The sequence below is a fragment of the Siphateles boraxobius genome, unplaced genomic scaffold (assembly GCF_051911475.1).
Source record: "Siphateles boraxobius isolate OS27281-9 unplaced genomic scaffold, OSU_SipBor_1 56, whole genome shotgun sequence".
Taxonomy (NCBI): domain Eukaryota; kingdom Metazoa; phylum Chordata; class Actinopteri; order Cypriniformes; family Leuciscidae; genus Siphateles; species Siphateles boraxobius.
The window spans coordinates 5,474,869-5,495,836 of NW_027509182.1; the positions used below are offsets into that span (position 1 = coordinate 5,474,869).

Consider the following 20,968-nt stretch of genomic DNA (forward strand, 5'->3'; position numbering starts at 1 on the left):
GCATTGTACCTGAAGTCTTCTAGGTTCTTCTGAATGTCAGGTAGAAGTGTGTCCTGCAGCTGATGCACGTACTGTCTGTGGACATCCTCTGAGATGGGCTCCGGCCTCTTCCGTTCTGCATTAATTGAGTGTGCAGTCCGCTCTATAATCACGCAAACGCATAAATAATTCAAATGAGATGGTTGACTTAAAAAATTTTTTTATATAAATATACATAATATTATATATTATAATATAAATATATATTGGTAATGCGACATATTCTTTTTTAATCTGACGTTTTATTCATTTATCAATAAACCATCCATTACCAGTCAATACATATCCAATATTGTCCGACAATGATGAAAAAAACAATCAAACAAACAAAGAAAAATTTCTGCCTATTTTAAAATTTAAATTACTCTCGATATCTAGCACTAACCTATAAAGAAAGATGATATTTAGAAATTCACTTGCAGCTTTATTTTTGTTAAAATACTTTTTTTTTTATTAAAAGATATGCGATCTAATGGTAACACTTTACAATAAGGTCTCACTTGTTAACATTAGTTAATGTATTAACTAACATGAACTAACAGTGAACAATACATTTGTTACAGTATTTATTAATCTTTGTTAATGTTAGTTAAAAAATCCAGCTGTTCATTGTTTGTTCATGTTAGTTCACAGTGCATCAACTAATGTTAACAAATACAACTTTTGATTTTATTATTAGTAAATGTTGAAATGAACATTAACTAAGATTAATAAATACTGTAAAAGAGCATCTTCTGGGTTTATGTTACTAGTTAACTTATGTTGACTAATGAAACCGTTATAATATTGGTCATTTATAGGTCATCAGTCATAACAGGAAAATAATCATTGACTTATCAGTATCAAGCAGAACATCAGTTCATCCCTATGATAGAGGAAATTATTGGTAACATCCTAGATTAATTACAGATATCAACATAACATCTGAATTAGCAATGCTCCACTTATTCAGACAAACCCCATGTTTGATGTGATTTATTTAAGTAGGAAATAATACTGGATCAACTTTCTTGTTGGTCCTGGGGTTCACACAACATTTTTATCAGCCTATAATTTCATAACTATCATTTCCATGAATGCAAAAAAAAAAAGGGAAAAAAAGCGATTCATGTATTTAGAGTTTTTGGAGGTTTGAACTAACCCAGGTCAGTGATGATGGATTCAGGTACTGTTACTTTCAAGCTCTGTTTAAAAACAAAATACAGCTTAGTCAGAGATCACATCATCTATGACAAGCTAAAGAATCTGAGCCTGTTGTAAGGTCCCTCACAGCTGTTTTGTCTATGAAGAAGGTATCCATGAGGATTCGTCGTGTCTCTTTGGAGCTGGTCTGTTTGTAAAGTTCAGCATAGAGGTAGCACAGCTGTGAAGTGAGAAAGGAGATGAGAGGCGCTTTAGTGATGTGACTCATCTGATCTGAGACCAAACTATAAGCATGCAAGAGAGATTTATGGAACATGGAAAGTCCTTTATAAACATTTTGTAAGATGCCTGGAAATTCCAGGTTTGTGTGAGAGGGTTTTCGGGTAAGAGGGGTGATCGATCTCACCAGAGGCGCAGGGTCAAACTGAGAGACCACATGATGGATAAAAGCTGCCAGGTGAGCAGGCCGAGATTTCAGGAGGTCTATGCTCTGAAAACAGCTACACTGGCCATTCATCTAGAGGCAGAGAGAGTTATTTACAGTACAAGGCAAACACAAATTCTTATATTATTAAACTTTATGATTTAATGACCAACTTAAATGTGGTATTGTTAATGTAACCATGTAAACATTTTTGCTATTTTCCGTGAATAAATGCTGGGCTCAGTTCCAAAATCTAGACACAACAGTTGTTCCGTGACTTTATGCAAATGAGAAGTTATTTGATGCATCAACTTCTAATGGGAGTGAAGTAGAAGTGTAAGATTAAAGACTATAGCCTATATAGGCTATCCCAAAACAGTTGACTCATATTACTATGAATTGGAGAAACTGCAACACGCAATATGGTGGAATAAGTTCCACCTTCTAAATAAAAGAGCCAAACATTGTGTTACTGCAGCTGCTGTTACAAGCTTCGGTTCTCATAAAAAATTGAATTGGGTAGACCAACACCAACCAAAAATATGACTTTTTTTTTTAAAGCTACCTGTATTTGAGCATAAAGTAAAGTAAAATTTTCCAAACAAAATAGAAATGCACGTGATTGGGAATTTTGCGTGAGGTCGAATGATTTCCCAGAGCGGATTTCGCAACAGGTAACACGTTGGTGTTGATCCGTTGGTAACACGGATTCAACGTGTTGAATTCCGGTAACACGGAATCGTTTGTTTTCCGGAATATCTGCACTGGGTTTTTATGACAATGTTGCGTTGGTATGTTGAAGGCAAAAAACAACAACAGCGACATAGAGGGGTTTACAATACAGTAGTTGTCTTAAAACGTGAAAATGTGTAGCCACAGCGCTGGACTACTATGTGTGTGGGTTTGTTCCATGCTGCTGTCTCCGTCCGTCTCAAAATTTAAAAAAAAAAAGTTTGTAGACCAGGAATTCAAAACCACATATGAATTTAGCTTCAAATAGATTTGTAAAAATTGTATTGCCATTTGATGTGATCTTTTTGCCTTTCAGACTTTCTAAATATGATCAGATTCCAATCAAAAAAGCACAAAAATCGGATTTGGACAGACCAAGGCTTAAGTGACTTATTAGCAGTGATTCGTGCATTAGTACACTATTGACAATAGACAATGGAATAAACATACAGAGTACTGTTTAGAACAGCCTTCATATCAGAAGCTGATGATGCCTAAAAATGCTATGTAGGGGCCCCAATATACTTCAAGCGAAGAATGAATTGAAGAACATACTGGTGTGACATAATTTAGAATGTCACACCAAAACAATCAAGCCAAAACAAAGTTATTTTGAAGTTTGTTTCGAAAGTTCTAAACAGTTTGTCAAAGCAAACTACAGAAAAGTTCACTGCAGCTGGTAAAAACATTCATACTACAATTGGTCCATAGATAATACGTAGATGTACTCTGTGGCTTTTCCTTTTTCATTTCATTCCTTCTATTCAGTCCATCGAGGTCAGATGTGAGTAAAAGCATGAACATATTGGAGAGCTTCTTTATAGTAGAAATTGAAGTTGAAAATCTAATTAAAAGTTTTTTCATGTTTAACTCTTTCCCCGCCATTGACGGAATTTTGTGGCAATCAATGTTTTCACTTATACTGTAGCAACGTCCTTTTAGGCAAGTCATGCCACTCGGCCGCCATCTTGGCAACCCCTACGGGCAGCTATTTCGGACTAACAAGACCAGGCTCCTATCTAAATGAATGGGCAGAGAGTCGAACTGCACTTACACTGGTCACCGGGACATAAAAACTGCGTATATAGAAACAGCAGTAAAATATGATAAAAATAAGTGTCAACCAGACGATAGGCTTAAATGTTTCCTGGCTTGACTGTTGAAAGCAGACGATTGGCTTTTCAGCGGGAGGGGCGGGACATGTGCATACAACAGGCATCTTTGGTGTTACGGTTTTCCCTATATAGTTGTATTGAGGATTGAGTAAGTGGCATGTCTCTATATAAATTGTCTCTGATGGTAGGGGGCGCTATTACTCATCTTATGAAAGAGTACAGAATCTCCAGATGCAAAAACAAGCGAAAAAGAAACAGAAATAAGCGATAAAAGCTTTGCTTATGCATAGTTAAGCTGACGCAATCATCAAACATTATTTAAATCAAAACTCAATTTTTTATTGAAACCTACCCACATTCAAGTGTTGATAAAAAATAATGCGTGAAGCTAAATAATTTTTTTGTTTAAAAAAAGAGGCTCAGTTCTTGATATATTGCATGTTCAAATATTCAACAAAATATTCTGGGGACCATGAAAGTTTTGTGAAAATAATCATGAAGTCTGGCGCTGGCTGGCAACTTTTTCTTTCTTTCTTTCTTTTTTTACGCTGCCAGGGAAAGATTTAATACTTTAAAGCTGCTTGCTTTAAAGCAATCTATTGTATAAAGTGCTATATAAATAAACATGACGTGACTTGACTGGAGTGCCTAAAGAGCCCACAATTACGAAAATACAAGAGACAGAAATAAACATACAGACTACAACCAGGCCACAGTGACCCCTACCTGTTCCTGCTCTGTGTCAAAGTCTTCGTCCTCAGCACCAATAATGTGTGCAACCGGACGAGAGGAGGGGCTCCCCATACTCGACTGAGAATCCTAAATGAGAAACGCATAATTTTTGCACAGCTCTGAGAAACTACATATAAAGCCATGAGGTCAAGAGGTCACTCACAAGATCAGGTGTGTCTTCGGCGTCTGGTGAAGGACAGGAGTTGAGGCTGTCTCGGGGTGTGGTCTTTGGGCTGTGGCAAAGGGGCTCTCTTTGGCATGGGCTCTCCGGGACAGGACTAGGAGTGACCTGCATGGAGTAATTGAGAGCAAATGTCAATTATATAGAGGAACCACAGATCTTCATTCAAGAAATGTGGAAGGGAAGGGTAATTTGTTCAGGAGGTGTACTGACAGGGGTCGTGATATTGTTGGTCCACAATGGCTCCGTTCCAGCATCACCCTGCCAGGAAGGGGGTCGATCCAAATCTCCCCCTCCATCCTCCTGCTCCCCTTCACCTGGCCTTGGAGATATGGAGCCATCCTACAATATACACAGACTCTCATTATGATAGCAACATCATGACGTTTTGTTAGAACGTGAAGTGTAATTTCCACACCACTAATGGTACTGAATAGAATAGAACAAAATAATGACTGTAACTGAAGCCCGCAGAGGCTAGGCATTATTTTATTTATTTTTGCCAAGTTTTCATGTAAAAAGTTCATGTAAAAGTTTGTGTAACTTTTCTCAGAATAGTTATACATCCAGATCACAAGAAAAATAAGTAAAACAGAAATACTGAGCAAGAAAATCACTGTATGTTTGTAAACACTGGCATTTCATTTGGTGTCACCAACCTTGCAGAAATCATACACTCATTTAACGTGTCATAACCAGACACAATGCGGCAAACGCGATAAAAAGTTGCTTTTTCATGTTATTCAGAGTTTTTGTCCTAACCAGTTGTCATAGCAATGCATCAAGAGACAGGATTATAGTAAAGTCAAGTCACCTTCATTTATATAGTGCTTTATACAACAGATTGTTTCAAAGTAGCTTAACAGTGATAAACAGGAAAATAATGATTTTATTTCTTAATGGTGTCTATGGCATCGAGTTACTGAACATTTGCTTTGAGATAATATTAAAAACCTAAAATTTTTCAGTCATTTTATAATGCGCTTTTCAATTTCACTGCGATACAGCAGTGTGCTTGCAGAGAGAGACTCCGCCCTCATGCTCTTCTGATTGGCTGGGATTTGTAATTAATTTTGCAGCATCTTGTAGCGGTGTCGCATCTGGGGCCTCATTTATAAAACTGTGCGTAGGATCCTTACTAAAAGTGTACGTGTGCCAGAAAGCCAACAATGGCATACGCAAAAAAATATTCAGAAGCCAGAACCTGCGCAGAATTCACTATAAATCCCAGTTAGCAGAAGATTGTGCGCACATGCGTCTCCTCCCTGAAACAACCATATATGGAGCTTACAATAGTTTTACTATGCATATCCTCATCTGCATATCATTTGCATATGATTATTCATCCACGTGATAACATGTTTAACGGTACAAGACATTAGGAAAATATGAAATGCGGATGTGTCACATTAGTTCCATTAATAAAAATAATTTAGTAGCCTAGCCTTGCCTTGTTTTTGAATAATTATCAATTATCTCTGTAGTTAAAACATTAAAACACAGCATGCCAGAGGAAAAGTGTTTGAAAGAATTGCATCCACAACAAATATTTCTATTTATTGAATATAAAAAATGTTGTAACTTCTCAGTAATGATTTCATGTAATTATTTAATCTAAATGTTTACATCATTTACAACAGAAGTAAAACAAAGTTTAAATCATTCTTTTATTTATTTAAACTGTTACTGTGAACATGCACTGTATTTATGATTAGGACTTATAATGAAGATTTACAGTTTTAGATAGGCTATACAGTATATGTGTCAGTTTCACTAAATGGCCCAACACGCTCGCTGGCGCAAACATTTAAGAAGGGATGGATGTTTGCTTCATGTGTTAGGCTTGGTGAGTGAAATTATATTTGTATTATCTTTCTGTATATGTATAATTTCTTCTTTAGAAAATCTTTAGATTTTCTGTCTAAAAGTGACCAAAAAGACATGTAACTCCAGCTCACCATCGGTGTCGCCAAACTGCTCCATCAAATGTTCGTATGCATGGGTCAGAGTTTGCATGCAGGTGCGCAAATCTTCCCGTCAAGTTTGTTTTTATAAATCACAACTTTTGCGTCGGACGTGGCGTACGCCTCTTTCAGGGCCTGTTTTGTGCGTACGCAATGGTTATAAATGAGGACCCAGGCGTGGACAGACAAATTGATTGTCGTAATCTTATCGTGTCTGGTTAAGGCATGGTGCAAGACTACATCAGTGTTATTTTAGTATCATTGAAGCTATGCTTATATTGATATACTAGTTTGTGTTAATAGTTTGAATAACATTTAATTTTAGTTATAACGTTTAAGTAATTTTGTGTAAAGTTTTTATCATTATTATTTTTCAAATATGATTGTCTATATAGTTTTTATTGTTTAAGTTTATTTAGTTATTTTAGTACTTCACTTAAAGTGACCATGAAACCAAATTTGGCCATTCTTAATTTTTGTATTAAATATTGCAGTTATAAATGATTTTTCTGTGCACACTATTATTTATTTATTTTTAAATTCACGTGCCTTCGTAATCTTTCAAAATAACTTCCCGTCAAGACACGCACACAAATAGTAGATCCAAGTGCAGTTTTAATTGAGGGTAATCCGAAATCCGTAGTCAGCCAGGCAAGGGTCAAAATCCATACAGAACAGTCCAAGAAACAAGAAACAACGGGACAAGAACTTCGAGGTGCTGGTAACATTAAACAAGGACTCGACAACTAACACAGAAACAGACAGGGTATAAATAGACAGGTGCAAACAATGTGATTGAGAACAGTTGTGTGCAATGATCAGTGATGAGTTCAGGCAAAGGGTTATGGGAAATGCAGTTCATGATAGAAGGTGACGATCAGGGAAAGAAACCTCTAGTGAAAACCCAGGGAACACAAACCAGACACTGTGACACCCCTCCCTCTTGCAACGACATCTCTTTTCTCTTTTCTGTAGAAATGTTTTTCGATGCGAGGTCAGGACAATCTGTCACTCACATGAGTTCACAGCAATAGCAAACCACAATGATCAAATGGATCCAATCAATTCCCTATGGACAAAAGATTTTTTTTTCTTTTTCAAGAAGCTGTTTCACTCGAATATGAAGCACAATAGGCAAGAAAATACTACTAACTTCTGTTTCATGCTGGCTTAAAACTAAACAAAAATGAGAAATGTTGGCAACTAGCTGAAATAAAATAGGTTTTTTTTTTTTTTTCCAGTTACTGTATATTTTATTTTTAAAAAATACGGTTTTGGTCTTAGTTAAAGCTGCAGTCCGTAGTTTTTCCCCTGTCGCCATCTCTGTTAGAAATCTGCAATTGCAGTTATTCGCGGAATTATCAACTTTACATAGGTTGTGCCTCAGCATGGCACAGTGTGGATGAATCCAATGTTTTGAGGAGAAAGTGCGGCTGTCAGTCACTGCGCAGGTGTGGATACTGTCATTCAGAATCACAGATTCTACTTTTTGGAAGTATGAACAACATAAGAATTTTCACCGGAAAATGTTATCTGAACATGACAAGTAACATCCACATTTGTTATGACCAACTAAGGTGAAATCGCAGTAAATCGCGCTGATTAAATCTAACGATCGTTTATTATATCAAGTTAAACCGCTTTTACAGATGAAAAAATTTCACATTACTTATTTATACATTTAGGGGGGAAAAGTGATAGTATGAATCTCATGAAGAAAAGTCTTGTTCATATTTCACCTCACAAAAAAAAAAGGAAGACATTATGTTTTGCACAAAGAAAATGGTAAATGAAGCACATTTAAACCCAATTCATTGATGCAAAAATGTAATTCATAATGTCCAGACACAATCATTTTTAATATTAAATTAACATCTACATATCTTTTTTTTTTAGGTTTTAAAATCAAGAATTTTTCTGAATCAGAGGAAGGGAGCACAGTGTGTGTGTGTGGGTGTGTGCACGTATATGAGTCTGTACCTGGCCAGTCCCAGTGGGTTTGCTGAGCTGCTCCTGGTGCTGTGGAATGTGCTTCTTGGCGTCCTGGTTTTCCTTCAGTAGTTTAGGTGTAGGGTTCCTGCTGTACTCCTCCGTCATGGCCTGTAATTTATCAAACATCACAGCAGCTCTGATCAGAGAGGATGTGAGATTGAAGACTGACTCGGTCACAACATCACATGGTTCATAAATGTACACTTATGTGTATGACCTCAATGACAGTCCTAACCACACATGAGTCCGTCTATAATAATAGCTTTAGTTCTGCAAATTAGAACATTACTTTCCATGGTTCAAAACCAAATGTTCTACACAGGTCTACAAATATTAACAGGGCGCAGAATTGACACAGCGTGCATCAAGCAACTGTGGCAGCAGCATTGCAAGTAGTCAGCAACACAATCTTTTATAATAATAAAATACATTTCTTGAAGAAACAAAATAATAGTTTAATACAAAATAATAATTTGCAGATTTTAATAGTCCACTCACAATAACAAATGTACACTACTGTTTAAAAGTTTGTGGTAGGTAAGATTTTTGGTAACACTTTAGATTGATGGTCCACTTTAGACATATTACTAACTATAAGTAACTTTGCAACTACATGTCAACTAACTCTCATTAGAGTTTTAGTAGACTTTGTGCTTAATATCTGCTAACACTTTATTTTGATGATTCACCATCAGACATTCAACTAAGTAACTTTGCAACTACTTCAACTTATTCTACGAACCCTAACCAAACAGTCGACTAATAGTCTACTAATACACACTAATGAGAGTTATATGACATGTAGATGTACATTTTCTTAATAAGTTAGTAACTTAGTATTGCTGAGTTAGTATAATGTCTAAAGTGGACCACCAAAATAAAGCATAACCAGATAACATTTTTAACATTTTAAAATGTTTTTAAAAGTATAATCTTATGCTCACCAAGATTGCATTTATTTGATTACTTAATATTTAACTCTAATATAACAATATTATTTTTTATTAAAATAACTTTTTCTAATATATTTTAAAGTGTAATTTCTAAGCTGAATTTAAGTGTCACATAGCAGAAATCATTCTAATATGCTGATTTGGTGCTCAAGAAACATCATAATTAGAGGTGGGCATAGATACAATTTTTTAGTCTAGATTAATCTCACTGTGATCATGGAATTAATCTAGATTAAAATGGCTCATTTGAATTCTGCCGAAGGCATTCAGAATATGTGTGCTAACCAAATAATGACTAAAAGTAAGTCTTTGCCATTCGACAATAGAAGAGCAAAAGTCGAATATCGTTAAAAAAAAAAAAAGTTAAAAAAACGCACACTCACTCACAATGACAGAAAGGGAGGCCAATTTCATCTTTAGCGATTTGTCATCAAACAAACTGTTTATTAATTGAACAAGTAACATGTTTTCGTCGTATTTTTTAACATAGTAGGCTAATTGGAAGAAGAAAAACAATAAGCACGACGTAGCTACAGTCCGTTTTTGCATCGAAAAACCAGATGCTTGTTAGATCAAAAAATAATGTCATGTCATAATGATTTTATGTGAACCTGCCTTTACCGGCAATAGCCTCCTCCTTTTTAAACAAATTAGGTTCAATCAATGTAAACTATTCTTTTGACTATGCCCCTGCGCAATACACACACATTACCGCGGGATGGCGGGTGTTCATTTCATAAACTGTACACAATGGTACCTTATTTAACCTGTTAACCTTTGCCAGTGCGCCGACACTCTGAAGCGTTTTTTTGTAGCCTATAAATTAATGTATATGTCCAAAAAATTGATAATGTCATACTTTTAGTAGTGCTATCGTGGCGTAATAATCTGTTTGGTTGTAAAATGTATTACCTGAATGAAATGAAATCGAATGTATCGTCCTGTGGAATTATTCATTCACAGACAGCTTACGAAGATGTTCAACTAATAAATATCTTCATCGCTGGCAAAAATATGATGCATTTACAGATTTGCTTTCACTAGACTAAACTGTAGATCCACGGCCACTTCATCCAACGCTCTTGATGTTCTTAAATCTTCCTGTTACGAATCCGAGTCGAGTGTGATTGAACGCGCTTCAGACGATTCAGTGCATGAGGAACTGAACAAATCATTCAGACTGATCGCGAACCGATTTAGACAGATCTGCCAAATTGTTTGATGAAGTCTTTGAACAGAATCGACTCAAAAGAGTGATTCATTTGTAAATTGAGAATCGCTCATGCCCATAAAAAGATACAGCGCGCTTGGAATAAACTCATTTAACAACATGTAATTGCATTAAAATAAAGTAACGAGAGGAACGTCGCCCAACGTAACATGTAAAAGTATACACCTTGTGTCCCAGACAGGAAAATACCCATACTAGGCTACACATTGGAATTGCGCGAAAATATAACGATATTCGAAAAGCTATTTTATGATGCAACCCAACTGTGCGAATAGATTAACGGCGATATTTTTTTATTGCCCGATACGAGTCTCACGTTAACGCAGCAGGTTAACTCCGATAACGGCCCACCACAAATTATAATTATAAATGTTGAAAACATGTGCCATTTATAATTATTGTGCAAACAGTGATGTATTTTTTCAGTATTTGATGAATATAAATTTGATACCAAACTTTCAAACTGTAGTGTATCCTTTAAACGGTTATGAGGAAATACTCAATCTAGCAACCCAGAAATTATTTTTGTGTAGAGCCACAGCTCTGTTATCTGTACGAAACACTGTATGTATGAAAGCAAGTGACTGCTGTTGTATTTTTGCCTCAAACACACAATGAGTTACTGTAGTAAAAGGCAGGTCTATGATAGATAAAGAACGAGGGCTGATGGAGATCAAGGCTGTTTTTCGGTGATCTGAGGACAAGACTGAGTTCTTACCCATACAGGCAGAGGGGTGGGTTTGCGCTCCGAGGGGCTGGGGGAAGAAGAGGAGCGGTCTGGACCGATGGGCCCCAGGGAGTGAGGGGAAGTGAACGAGAAGAGAGACCCCTCCTCCACCTCGCCGTCTGAGAGGGGGATCTGAGGCAGGCCTGGCGGTCTCCCCAGCACGGTTAGGGCCACATAGGAGCCCGCTGTAAACAAACACACACAAATAAGTTATCGTACAGAGAAACCAACAACTGCACAGTATTGTTCACTTTGAATGTGAATAACTTCAGTAAAATTGAGTGAAAGTCAAGTCAAAAAGTTGAGTGAAAAAGTGAAAGTCACAGGCTACTTACATTTGATCAGCTTTACAACTTCTACATGATTAGAATGTGTAACTAATGTCCCATTGACCTGTATGGAAAAAAACACACACACACAAAACTGATTCAATTCATAATGATACTTAACATTAAGAGCAATATTGTCAGTTACTTTGTCTATTTCTGCACCAGCAACAAAAATAGTGCCAAAAATGCTTTTTATTTAGCTTGTTAATGAGTTTTGCACAACCAAACTACATTTCCCTTTATTCTCTGTGAAAGCATGATAATTTTATATATATATATATATATATATATATATATATATATATATATATATACACACACACACAGATAAACCATACATTACAAACCAAAGATAACGTCATTTAGATACACCAATGCTCCACTAAAGCTTCCTGTCTTTGTTGGGTAGTGGAAATGAGAAGAAATATAAAAAGGCCCAATGTGTCCATTTTATTCTGACAGAACTGATGTGAAGGTACACAACTGTTCAAAAGTAAGATTTTTTTAAACAAAGCAGGGGCACATTAAATTGATCAAAAGTGACAGTTAAGTCATTTATAATGTAAAATGTAAAATTAAAAATCCTGAAAAAGTATTCACAATTTAAAAACACAACTGTTTTCATCATGGATAATAATAATAAGAGTTTCTTGAGCACCAAATCAGCATATTAGAGTGATTTCTGAAGGATCATGTGACACTGAAGACTAGAGTAATAATGCTGAAAACTCATCTTTGTCATCACATGAATAAATTACATTTTAAAATATGTTCAAACAGTTATATTAATTTGTAGTATAATAGTATTTTACAATAATACTTTTTTTTTTACTATATTTTTGATCAAATAAATGCAGCCATAGTGAGCACAAGAGACTACTTCACTTACTGAGCCCAAACTTTTGAACGGTAGCGCACGTCACATCAAAATTATGACAAATTAAGATTTCCAAACTCTTAAGTATGACCAGAGAAATATATACATCTGTTCTTCTTTATTCCACCAGCAGGAGGCAGAACACGACACCCGAGGCATCCTGCCGACATCAGGTGAGCCTGTCTGGAGAGCTTTATTGTATTATAACCTCAGGGCTTAAAGACACAAGCCCAAATAACAGTTTCTGGGGTTAGTCATACAGACTCCGCTCATTTGTAACTGAATCTCAAGAAGTTATGTTAAAATCTACTAATAAATCTGAACTTCATCACAGTGAAGCCCCTGATGGTCATCACCTTTATGATCCGGTCGCCTGTCTGAACACCAGCTCGCATGGCAGCTCCATCTACATGCAAAAGAAGAGAAAGAGAGATCATGCAGGCTGCTGGAATGAAAAAATATAAGTTCCTTGATCTGAAACCATTATTGTGCCATAATATCGCAACAGTACAGTGTAAGGATGATAACAAATAGCTCGAATACACATTTTCACTGCCTCACTGTAGTTACTGTTAAAAGCAACTATGTATTTAGCACTGTCAGTGTCGTAATTATACCGTACTGTGGTGTTACACAACTGGATAATTATCTAAGGCTGGATAGTTGAAAGAGACAAGTGTGTGTTTAAGTCACTCGTGAAACTGCTCTGCATGTGCATGTTATGGAGGGCGAAACAAGGACAATGAACAATACAGTTTGTGTCTTTCTTACCCTCTTTTACAAGCTGTACAAACACAGGGTTATCGCCGCTCACCGTCAGCCCAAAGCCATTCTCATCTTTCTGGATGATGACACAACGCTGCACAAGCCCTAAGAGACAAACAGACAGAAAGATAGGGGGGTAAAGAAATGGAAAGATATGGAGGGTGCAGGAGAAAGGATGAGGACTTGGTAAGTAGCACTCAAGGAGCTGGATAAAGAAGAGTGTGTTATTCCTGGTCACATACAGTATAGTGGTTGTATGTAAAACCAGACCAAACGGTTGAGAGACTGTAGGTGTATTTATTTCTTAAAAGGCCTTGAGCATGCCAGAAGCACTCAGTCATAAAACAGCTTTAGAAACGACATTAAAAAAAACAAAAAAAAGTTTATTTTCCGGCATGCCAGTGACTTTATAGGAAGTCTATGTGAGAAAATGACTTGTAAACTCATACACTACTGTTCAAAAGTTTGGATTAGTACGTGTTTTTTTTTAAATTATTATATTATTTTTTTAATTCAGCAATTATGCATTAATTTGATCAAAAGTAACAAGACATTTATATTGTTACCAAAATAAAACTGTTCAGATAAATGCTGTTCTTCTGTTATTTTTAATTCATCAAAGAATACCCAAAAAAGTATAATGGTTTCCAAAAGAAACAGAATAACTGTTTGTAATGTCTCTTGTGCACCAAATCAGCATATTACAATTGCATTTTAAAATCTACCAAAATAGAGTACAGTTTTTTAAACTGTAATACTATTTCACAATATTACGGTTTCACAAAGAAATACAGCCTTTGTGAGCATAAGAGACTTCTTTTAAAAACATTGTACTGACCCCAAACTTTTGCACAGTATGTGTGAATATGTGGAAAATATGTTCAAGGAGAAATTGGAAAGATTTTAGGTATCAAAGTCCAGATGAAACAGAGTCTGAAACCCATTTTACTTTTGTATTCAGAAGTATTTCCAAGGGAAACAACATATTCAACAAGAAAAAAGTCATTATTTCGGTTTAATATAAATAAAATATATCAGAAACTTTAATGGTGTTAGAGTAGGAGCAAGTTATTGCATTACAAAGAAAATTACAAAAATTGTCTTGTGATTTATCAGTGTACATTATTCTTAATTTACATTAAGATCAGGAAGGTGTAAATGGGGTCAATTTTGATTTCAAACTAGCATGACCTTCCTTACTATACTATGAAAATTAAATACTGTATTATACACTTTTTATACAGATTATAAATTAAATTAAGACCCTCAAATCAATTAAGAGACTATCAGCATTGAAGTCTTAAGAAAAATATCATTAAAATGCAAGTTTATAATAATGAAATGAAAACTACAAGCACTTACAAATAAATAAATCATAATACAGCAGGAAAGAGTTGTGAACGAATTAAGATGCACAAATTAAGATGTATTCAGCCCAGATAATATTTTTTGTATATTTAATATTTCAGTGTGTTAGCATATTGTTATTCTGGATCTGCCAATGCAAATGTATAGTACAGAAACTACAGAATGATTTATGCCTTATCTGACTGATGTCTTTTAACAGTTTTTACATGGCCGCTGCTTTTGTGAAGAGTGGAAGTGTAAAAAAACAAAAAAACATGTCAGATAACAAGCATCTCACCAGACTGGATCAGTCAGCAATGTGTTTACATGAAGCGTTTGGTGTAGCTCATAAGCCATTCATGTGTGATGGCTACAAAGCGGATTTCTCCATTTGTGCTGCTAACACAAAAACACACAAGCACTTGCAAACACTCGGGCTGAGTGTAGTCATTATATTGGACTTGATAAACATATGCACTCCAAATTTGTGACCACAACACTCAATAAAACAGGACTAGACGACCTGCCATTGGAATTGTAGTGCTTTATGGATGTGACATCTGTCCTAGATACGTCTTTTCAATCCTCCTTTTATTGGATGTAATTTATGTGCAATTTTTATTAATTTATACATTGTTTATTATATGTAATATTATTATTACATTAAATTGAAATATATATTTTGTCTTAACACAAAACCATGGTTATACAATTTTTATCCTAAATTTTGACAAAAAGTAAACTGCATGAAAAAAATCCGCACAGGTTTTATGCGTAAAACTACGCATGTATGCGTGGTTAGTGGACGAGACCTCCATGTGAGAAAACTAGAAAGTTGATGGTCAAAGTACTGTATGAAAATGATGTGCTTATTTTAAATTCAATTCTTAATGAACAACTTGAGCTGGCTGCACTTGGTCAACTAACCACAAAGAACTGGCTAAATAAAATGTTTCAAGCATCTGTTCATTCATTCTGTTCACTTGGTTCACAATCAGATCAAACAGATGGCTGTAAAGTAAGATTAAAAGAAAACTAAAGGCACAAACTCACTTTATAATAGACAAAAAACAGCCAACGTGTGACAGAGAAAGACTGTTGCAAAAAGGCTAAGGTGTTTGAGGAAAAGGCACAGCACATTACCTCAATAATTCAAAAGGACCAAGATTGTTGACAATTAAACAGGTCTTTGAGTAAATCCAATTCCACCAATTTATAGCCCGACACCAAGACATGCTAAAGGATCGGTGCAGGTTGAGTCTGATAGGCCGGCGGGCATAAAAGGGAAAGAATGAGGCTCACACACACACACACCACAGCAAAAATCCAGAGCAGCGGCAGTGACTCTTACCGCAAGACTCTGGCTTTCCATCGGCTACTACACTCTGAACAGGCAGTTCTGACAGCAGAAAACATGCAGCACACACACACACAATCAGCAGAAAACAGCAAGAGAAATAATACAATTATGCAACAAAAATCTCATTAAAAAGACAAAAATTAACTGATATGTAAGTTTTGTATGGAGGAAATCTGTGGAGTTCAGATGAATTTATCACATTTGAGTTTTTAAACTACAAATTAGGGGGAAAGGGTAAAAAATTAATTATAAAAAAAGCACAATTTTTTTAATACAATTTGTATAATAAATAATAATAAAATAAAACTATAATAAATCTACATTTTTCTTATTCCAAGTATCACTTTATTTTTTTAAAAAAAGTCACTTTTACCAGATTTGAGACATATTATCCCAAAAAAAATATTTCAGATAAATGCTGAACTTCATTTATCAAATATTCCTGAGGAACTGTTTTCAACATCATTAACAATATATGTTCCTTATTTAGCATATTAAAATGGCTTTTGAAGAAGCCGCAAACTTTTGAAGGGTAGTGTATTAAGCATTTTGTCTTAACACAATCTATTTCCATCAGGACATTTTGAGTTGGTTGTAAATGTATGGATACATTTTATTTTAAGGTGTCTTTGTTACAGTGTACCTTAACAATTTTTAACCCGCTTTGTATGATTACAATGTCGTAGTATATGTAATTTAACAACGTTTACTAGTTCTCCATGTTACGTGGACTGAGAAATTCACATTTATTTTGACAGCTCCAGGGCTTTTGTGAAAACTACAGATTATACTTCCGCATTTTTGGATCCCCGTCCACGGACAGTCGAATCGAAGGAGGGTTAGTAACAGAAAATATTATTGTAAGTGTAGGTTTATTACTAAAAACAATATCGTATTATGTTTACTCTTTAAACAGCATTATGGTAAAAACGGAACACTATGGCAACAGCTTTCTTACTTAGAACAATGTTTAGCTTAGGGTGGTTGTCCAGAACTGACAGTTATCCCTTCTATTTGGCCTAAAACTGTGTTCGTGGTAATCCAGTTTGAAATGTTGACTAAGTTGGAAATTTTCATTTTGAAAATCTCTAAATATTTACGATTCTTTGCAGCCTTTAGCAACTGAATACAATGTGCTAGAATAGATCCTTCACTGGAAACTGAAAGTAACTCACTCCCTCTAAACGTTTACTCTTCGGATTCTTGCACCCCGGAAGGATAAAAGTCAGCACCATTATGACCGAATGTTTGATAAGAAGTATTTCCTACTAAAGCAAGGCAGTATTTGAGGCAGTAAGCATATCGATAGTAGACTGGTGAGAGTGGCCTTGGACAACAACAAGCCCAGTGCATTATGGGTGTTGAAGTTTTCCAACCTATGTGGCAAATGTGAAGACAACAGCCTTTTCTCTCGGTTTTCTCTATCAGGTATCACCGATTTGAACAAAAAAATGTAGCCTTTCTACTGTATAGGCAGTCAAGTTTTATTGAAAGCTCATTTTGCCAGTGGTGAAGTTCCCCTTTAGGTACTAAGTAATATTAAATAATAACATTTAGTTACTTTAGGGTTAATAATAGGGTTTGGTTTGGGGTTAGTTAATTATTCATAATTTAATATTACTACAGTTAGAACATGTAACATTTATAACAAGAACACTAATTGTTACCTAAATTTTAACCTTAAAAAAGTAAACTTATTGAAGGTTTAATGCACAAAAATAAAGGTGTATACACCGTAACTTGGTCGTTGGTTGTCAAACAGTCAGTTTATCCATGACCAACAGACACTGCTTCCTTTTCCTCCCGAATCATTTATAAAACGATGACTCATACCCATCTCAGACACACCCTGTATATCCTCCTTGATGACTCAGCTAGATCCCTTACTAAAATAAACTGTCATCATAAAGTGAGATTTCCCTCTACAATGGCCGCACAGCTGTGCTTCTGTGCAGCAGGAAGAGCGAGAGGGATTACAGGCCTGTGACAACATCCGGAACTTGTGATGAGATGGGTCTCCTCCATAATGGCATAACCAGGCTGCTAAAACGATATCAAGTCCAAAGCTCTGGGAATGAAAGAGTTAAACTTCCATGCTGCATGGCAACATGGGCTCTGATGTACTTGATTTGATCACTTCAGTCATGTCTAGTTAATCCCAAGAAAGATTATAAATGAGTCAGGACTTCAAATCCAGGTTTGAAACACAGATGTGTGAGGAGTAGAGAAAAATACACAAAGACTAAATTTTCACTGGTACGTGACGTTAATAAAGAAATTATACATTCCCACGGATCTCTTCCCATCCAGTGTGAACGTGCATTTTGCATGTGTCCAATAAGCCATTTTTTTTATTGCTCACTTTTGGTTTATGTGTCTGGAACCAGCATTCGAGATTGCTGTATGCTGAGTAAAAGTAACATTTAACTGCATAAGGGTAAACTGAGTAAAAAGAAGTAGGGAGATGACAACCAACTGTTGACGAAATGAGAATGTTTAAACTAGTTTAGTCAAAAATTAAAGTGTCTCTCAATTGCACTTACACATTTAAATTTCACATATTTCTGAAATTTCAAATTTCAGATTTCAAACCTGCAATAGATTTGAAAGGCTTGTGGATCTGAGGTGAAAGAGAAGATTTTTTTGTGAATTTAAATTTTAGTCCTTACACAAAGCTATCATATGAGAGCAGGCAAGACATGTAAACTTTATTAATGTTCTTTTCGTCATTTCTTTTAGGCTTGACAGCACTTTTCCATACATTAAAAATGAATGAGAACTGAGGCAATGTGTAAACATTTGGCCGTTTATGACCACCTCAAAATAAAACTACACTGCAACCGCACCACACACATAATTTGAGAAAAGTGTCAATTATATAATGATGGTAAAAATGTCAATTTTCAAGAAGGGTATTTGTTAAAAATCTCATGTTGGGCAAAACTGACAAATCTTGGTCGAGTTCCATATGCATTTAAAATGTTAGAAATTTTAGCAAATATTTAACATTAACATTTATACGTTTTCAGTGTCATTTTTTCATTGTTATATTTTCATTTATACACCATAGTTGAAAAGTTTGGGGTCGGTAAGGCTCTTTAATGTTTTTGAAAGTCTCTCATGATGGCTGTATTCATTTGATACAGTAAAAACAGTAATATTGGGAAATTGCTGTTTTCTATTTAATACGTTTTTAAATGTTATTTACTCCTGTGATAAAAAACGCTGAATTTTCAGCAGCCAATAGGGGCCATTCACACAGAACGCGTTTGTGTGATTAAAAAAAACAGGTCAGAGAAGCGGGAAAAAACCCCCAACAATATAGAGACACATTTTTATTTTATAAAGACGCAAAGTTAATAATAATAAAATAATAATAGATTTTATTTGTAATGCACATACCATTTAGAGCAAATCTCAAAGTTCTACAGTTAAGATCATAAAATCATGGTAAAAAAAACATCAATATGAAATACAAATAGACATAGTTAAAAGTAAGTTCATAATTTCTCCTAAAAATAAATGTTTTTAGTCCTTTTTTCAGGACAGAAGTTGAAACTTGAATTGAACTTGAGCACCCTGTTTTTAGAAAGCGGTCATGCACAAGACCTGGAAAAGTTGCGAGACGTGAGTGCAACGGTTAAACAGGTCTGTCTAGCGTGTTTACATCGAAAAACAATGGAAAAGTAGTGCAGTGGAATAGAAAAACCCCTTACTCCAGTCTCCAGTGTCACATGATCCTTCAGAAATCTTTCTAATATAAGGGCTCCGGGTTGACATTTGAGAGCAGTGGCACCGGTGACACAAAGTGCTACATATAGTGATACCAGCACCTGATTTGCTAGCACTGCGCATGTAATATTAATACTAATTTAATAATTTTGTCACTTGGAAATCCACATTTGACAGAAGCTTACGTTGACAGTAGCATGAGTTGAGTTATGGATATACATTTATTTTTATTTAAAAAACACATAACTGTTAACATTTCTTACTTTAAAAATGTAACTGCATTTTTATACAGTAAAATTATAATATTTTGACTGTTTGAGTTAAGACTCTACTCATATTAAAATTGTCAATTGGTCTGTGGTATTTGTTATGAAAACAGGTAGCCAAAATGCACTGTCTAAAAACAAAAACTATAAAATACTGTAATTATGTTCCACTACTCCTTTAATACATTAAAAACATGTCTACATTAATATAATACATTCTACATAAATATCCCACCTTTCTGCCACAAAACCATGGTTACAGTTACAATAAATCCATGGAAAATGTTGGAGATTTGTGGATCGAAAAGCCTTTTAACTGGATCGCTGTGGCACAATATTTATCCTGTTTTGGTGCTTTGTATCATTAGTGCTTTGTATCGTAAAACTCTGCGCCGAAATTAAAATGTTCTCACTGGATCTTCTCGCTGTCTTTTGGGCCGAGCTGTTCAATGGTCCGCGTGGCACAGTTCAAATGAGTAGTGCTGTTTGTTCCGCTTTTGGTGCATTTGTCATTGAATGTTATGAGCAACAGAATAGCAGCTAACAAAATTCAGTCGCATCAACAGTAAAAATGTTAGCAAAATACGAGCATTTAGACGTGAATAGCCCTAAATATGCTGATTCGGTGCTCAATAAACATTTCTTATTACTATCAATGTTAAAAACAGTTGTTGTTTAATGTTTTTTAACTGTGATACATTTTTCAGAATAGAAACAGCATTTATATAAAAAAATCGTACAGACCCCAAACTTTTGAACGGTAGTGTATGTTGCAGATAAGCCAATAATATAATGTTTAATGACAGGTTTTATTGTTTATGGGTAACATTATTCAGCGGTGGCCAAAAGTCAAAGTCGGTGTTAAACCTTTAAACAAGGTGCTACTCCAGCATTTAAATGATGATTGAGGTCCCTGTGGTCCCTCTGATGTCACAGCTTGACATGTTCCTGCTGTAATTATCTTTATACAGACTGAGGCAGTCCAGCAGCTCAAGTTGGGCCTGCATTCAATCTCTCGAACAATAAATCTATAGACATGCAAGTTCACTGCTCTTTAGA

At 35.4% G+C, this 20,968-nt stretch overlaps 1 protein-coding gene across 3 annotated transcripts in view; it reads right to left on the reverse strand.

Annotated features, from left to right (window-relative positions):
- Nucleotides 1-20,968, reverse strand: part of arhgef12b (Rho guanine nucleotide exchange factor (GEF) 12b) — a 99,275-nt gene that overhangs the window by 27,160 nt on the left and 51,147 nt on the right. For all 3 annotated transcript variants that reach the window (XM_077206523.1, XM_077206524.1, XM_077206525.1), the window contains 12 exons: nucleotides 13,211-13,309; nucleotides 12,796-12,845; nucleotides 11,569-11,626; nucleotides 11,225-11,418; nucleotides 8,311-8,430; nucleotides 4,580-4,708; nucleotides 4,349-4,474; nucleotides 4,180-4,272; nucleotides 1,589-1,699; nucleotides 1,310-1,402; nucleotides 1,181-1,223; nucleotides 10-142 (listed from right to left, as the gene is read on the reverse strand). In XM_077206523.1, the coding sequence (XP_077062638.1) occupies nucleotides 10-142; nucleotides 1,181-1,223; nucleotides 1,310-1,402; nucleotides 1,589-1,699; nucleotides 4,180-4,272; nucleotides 4,349-4,474; nucleotides 4,580-4,708; nucleotides 8,311-8,430; nucleotides 11,225-11,418; nucleotides 11,569-11,626; nucleotides 12,796-12,845; nucleotides 13,211-13,309 (1,249 nt within the window). The remainder of the gene's footprint in view (nucleotides 1-9; nucleotides 143-1,180; nucleotides 1,224-1,309; nucleotides 1,403-1,588; nucleotides 1,700-4,179; nucleotides 4,273-4,348; nucleotides 4,475-4,579; nucleotides 4,709-8,310; nucleotides 8,431-11,224; nucleotides 11,419-11,568; nucleotides 11,627-12,795; nucleotides 12,846-13,210; nucleotides 13,310-20,968) is intronic.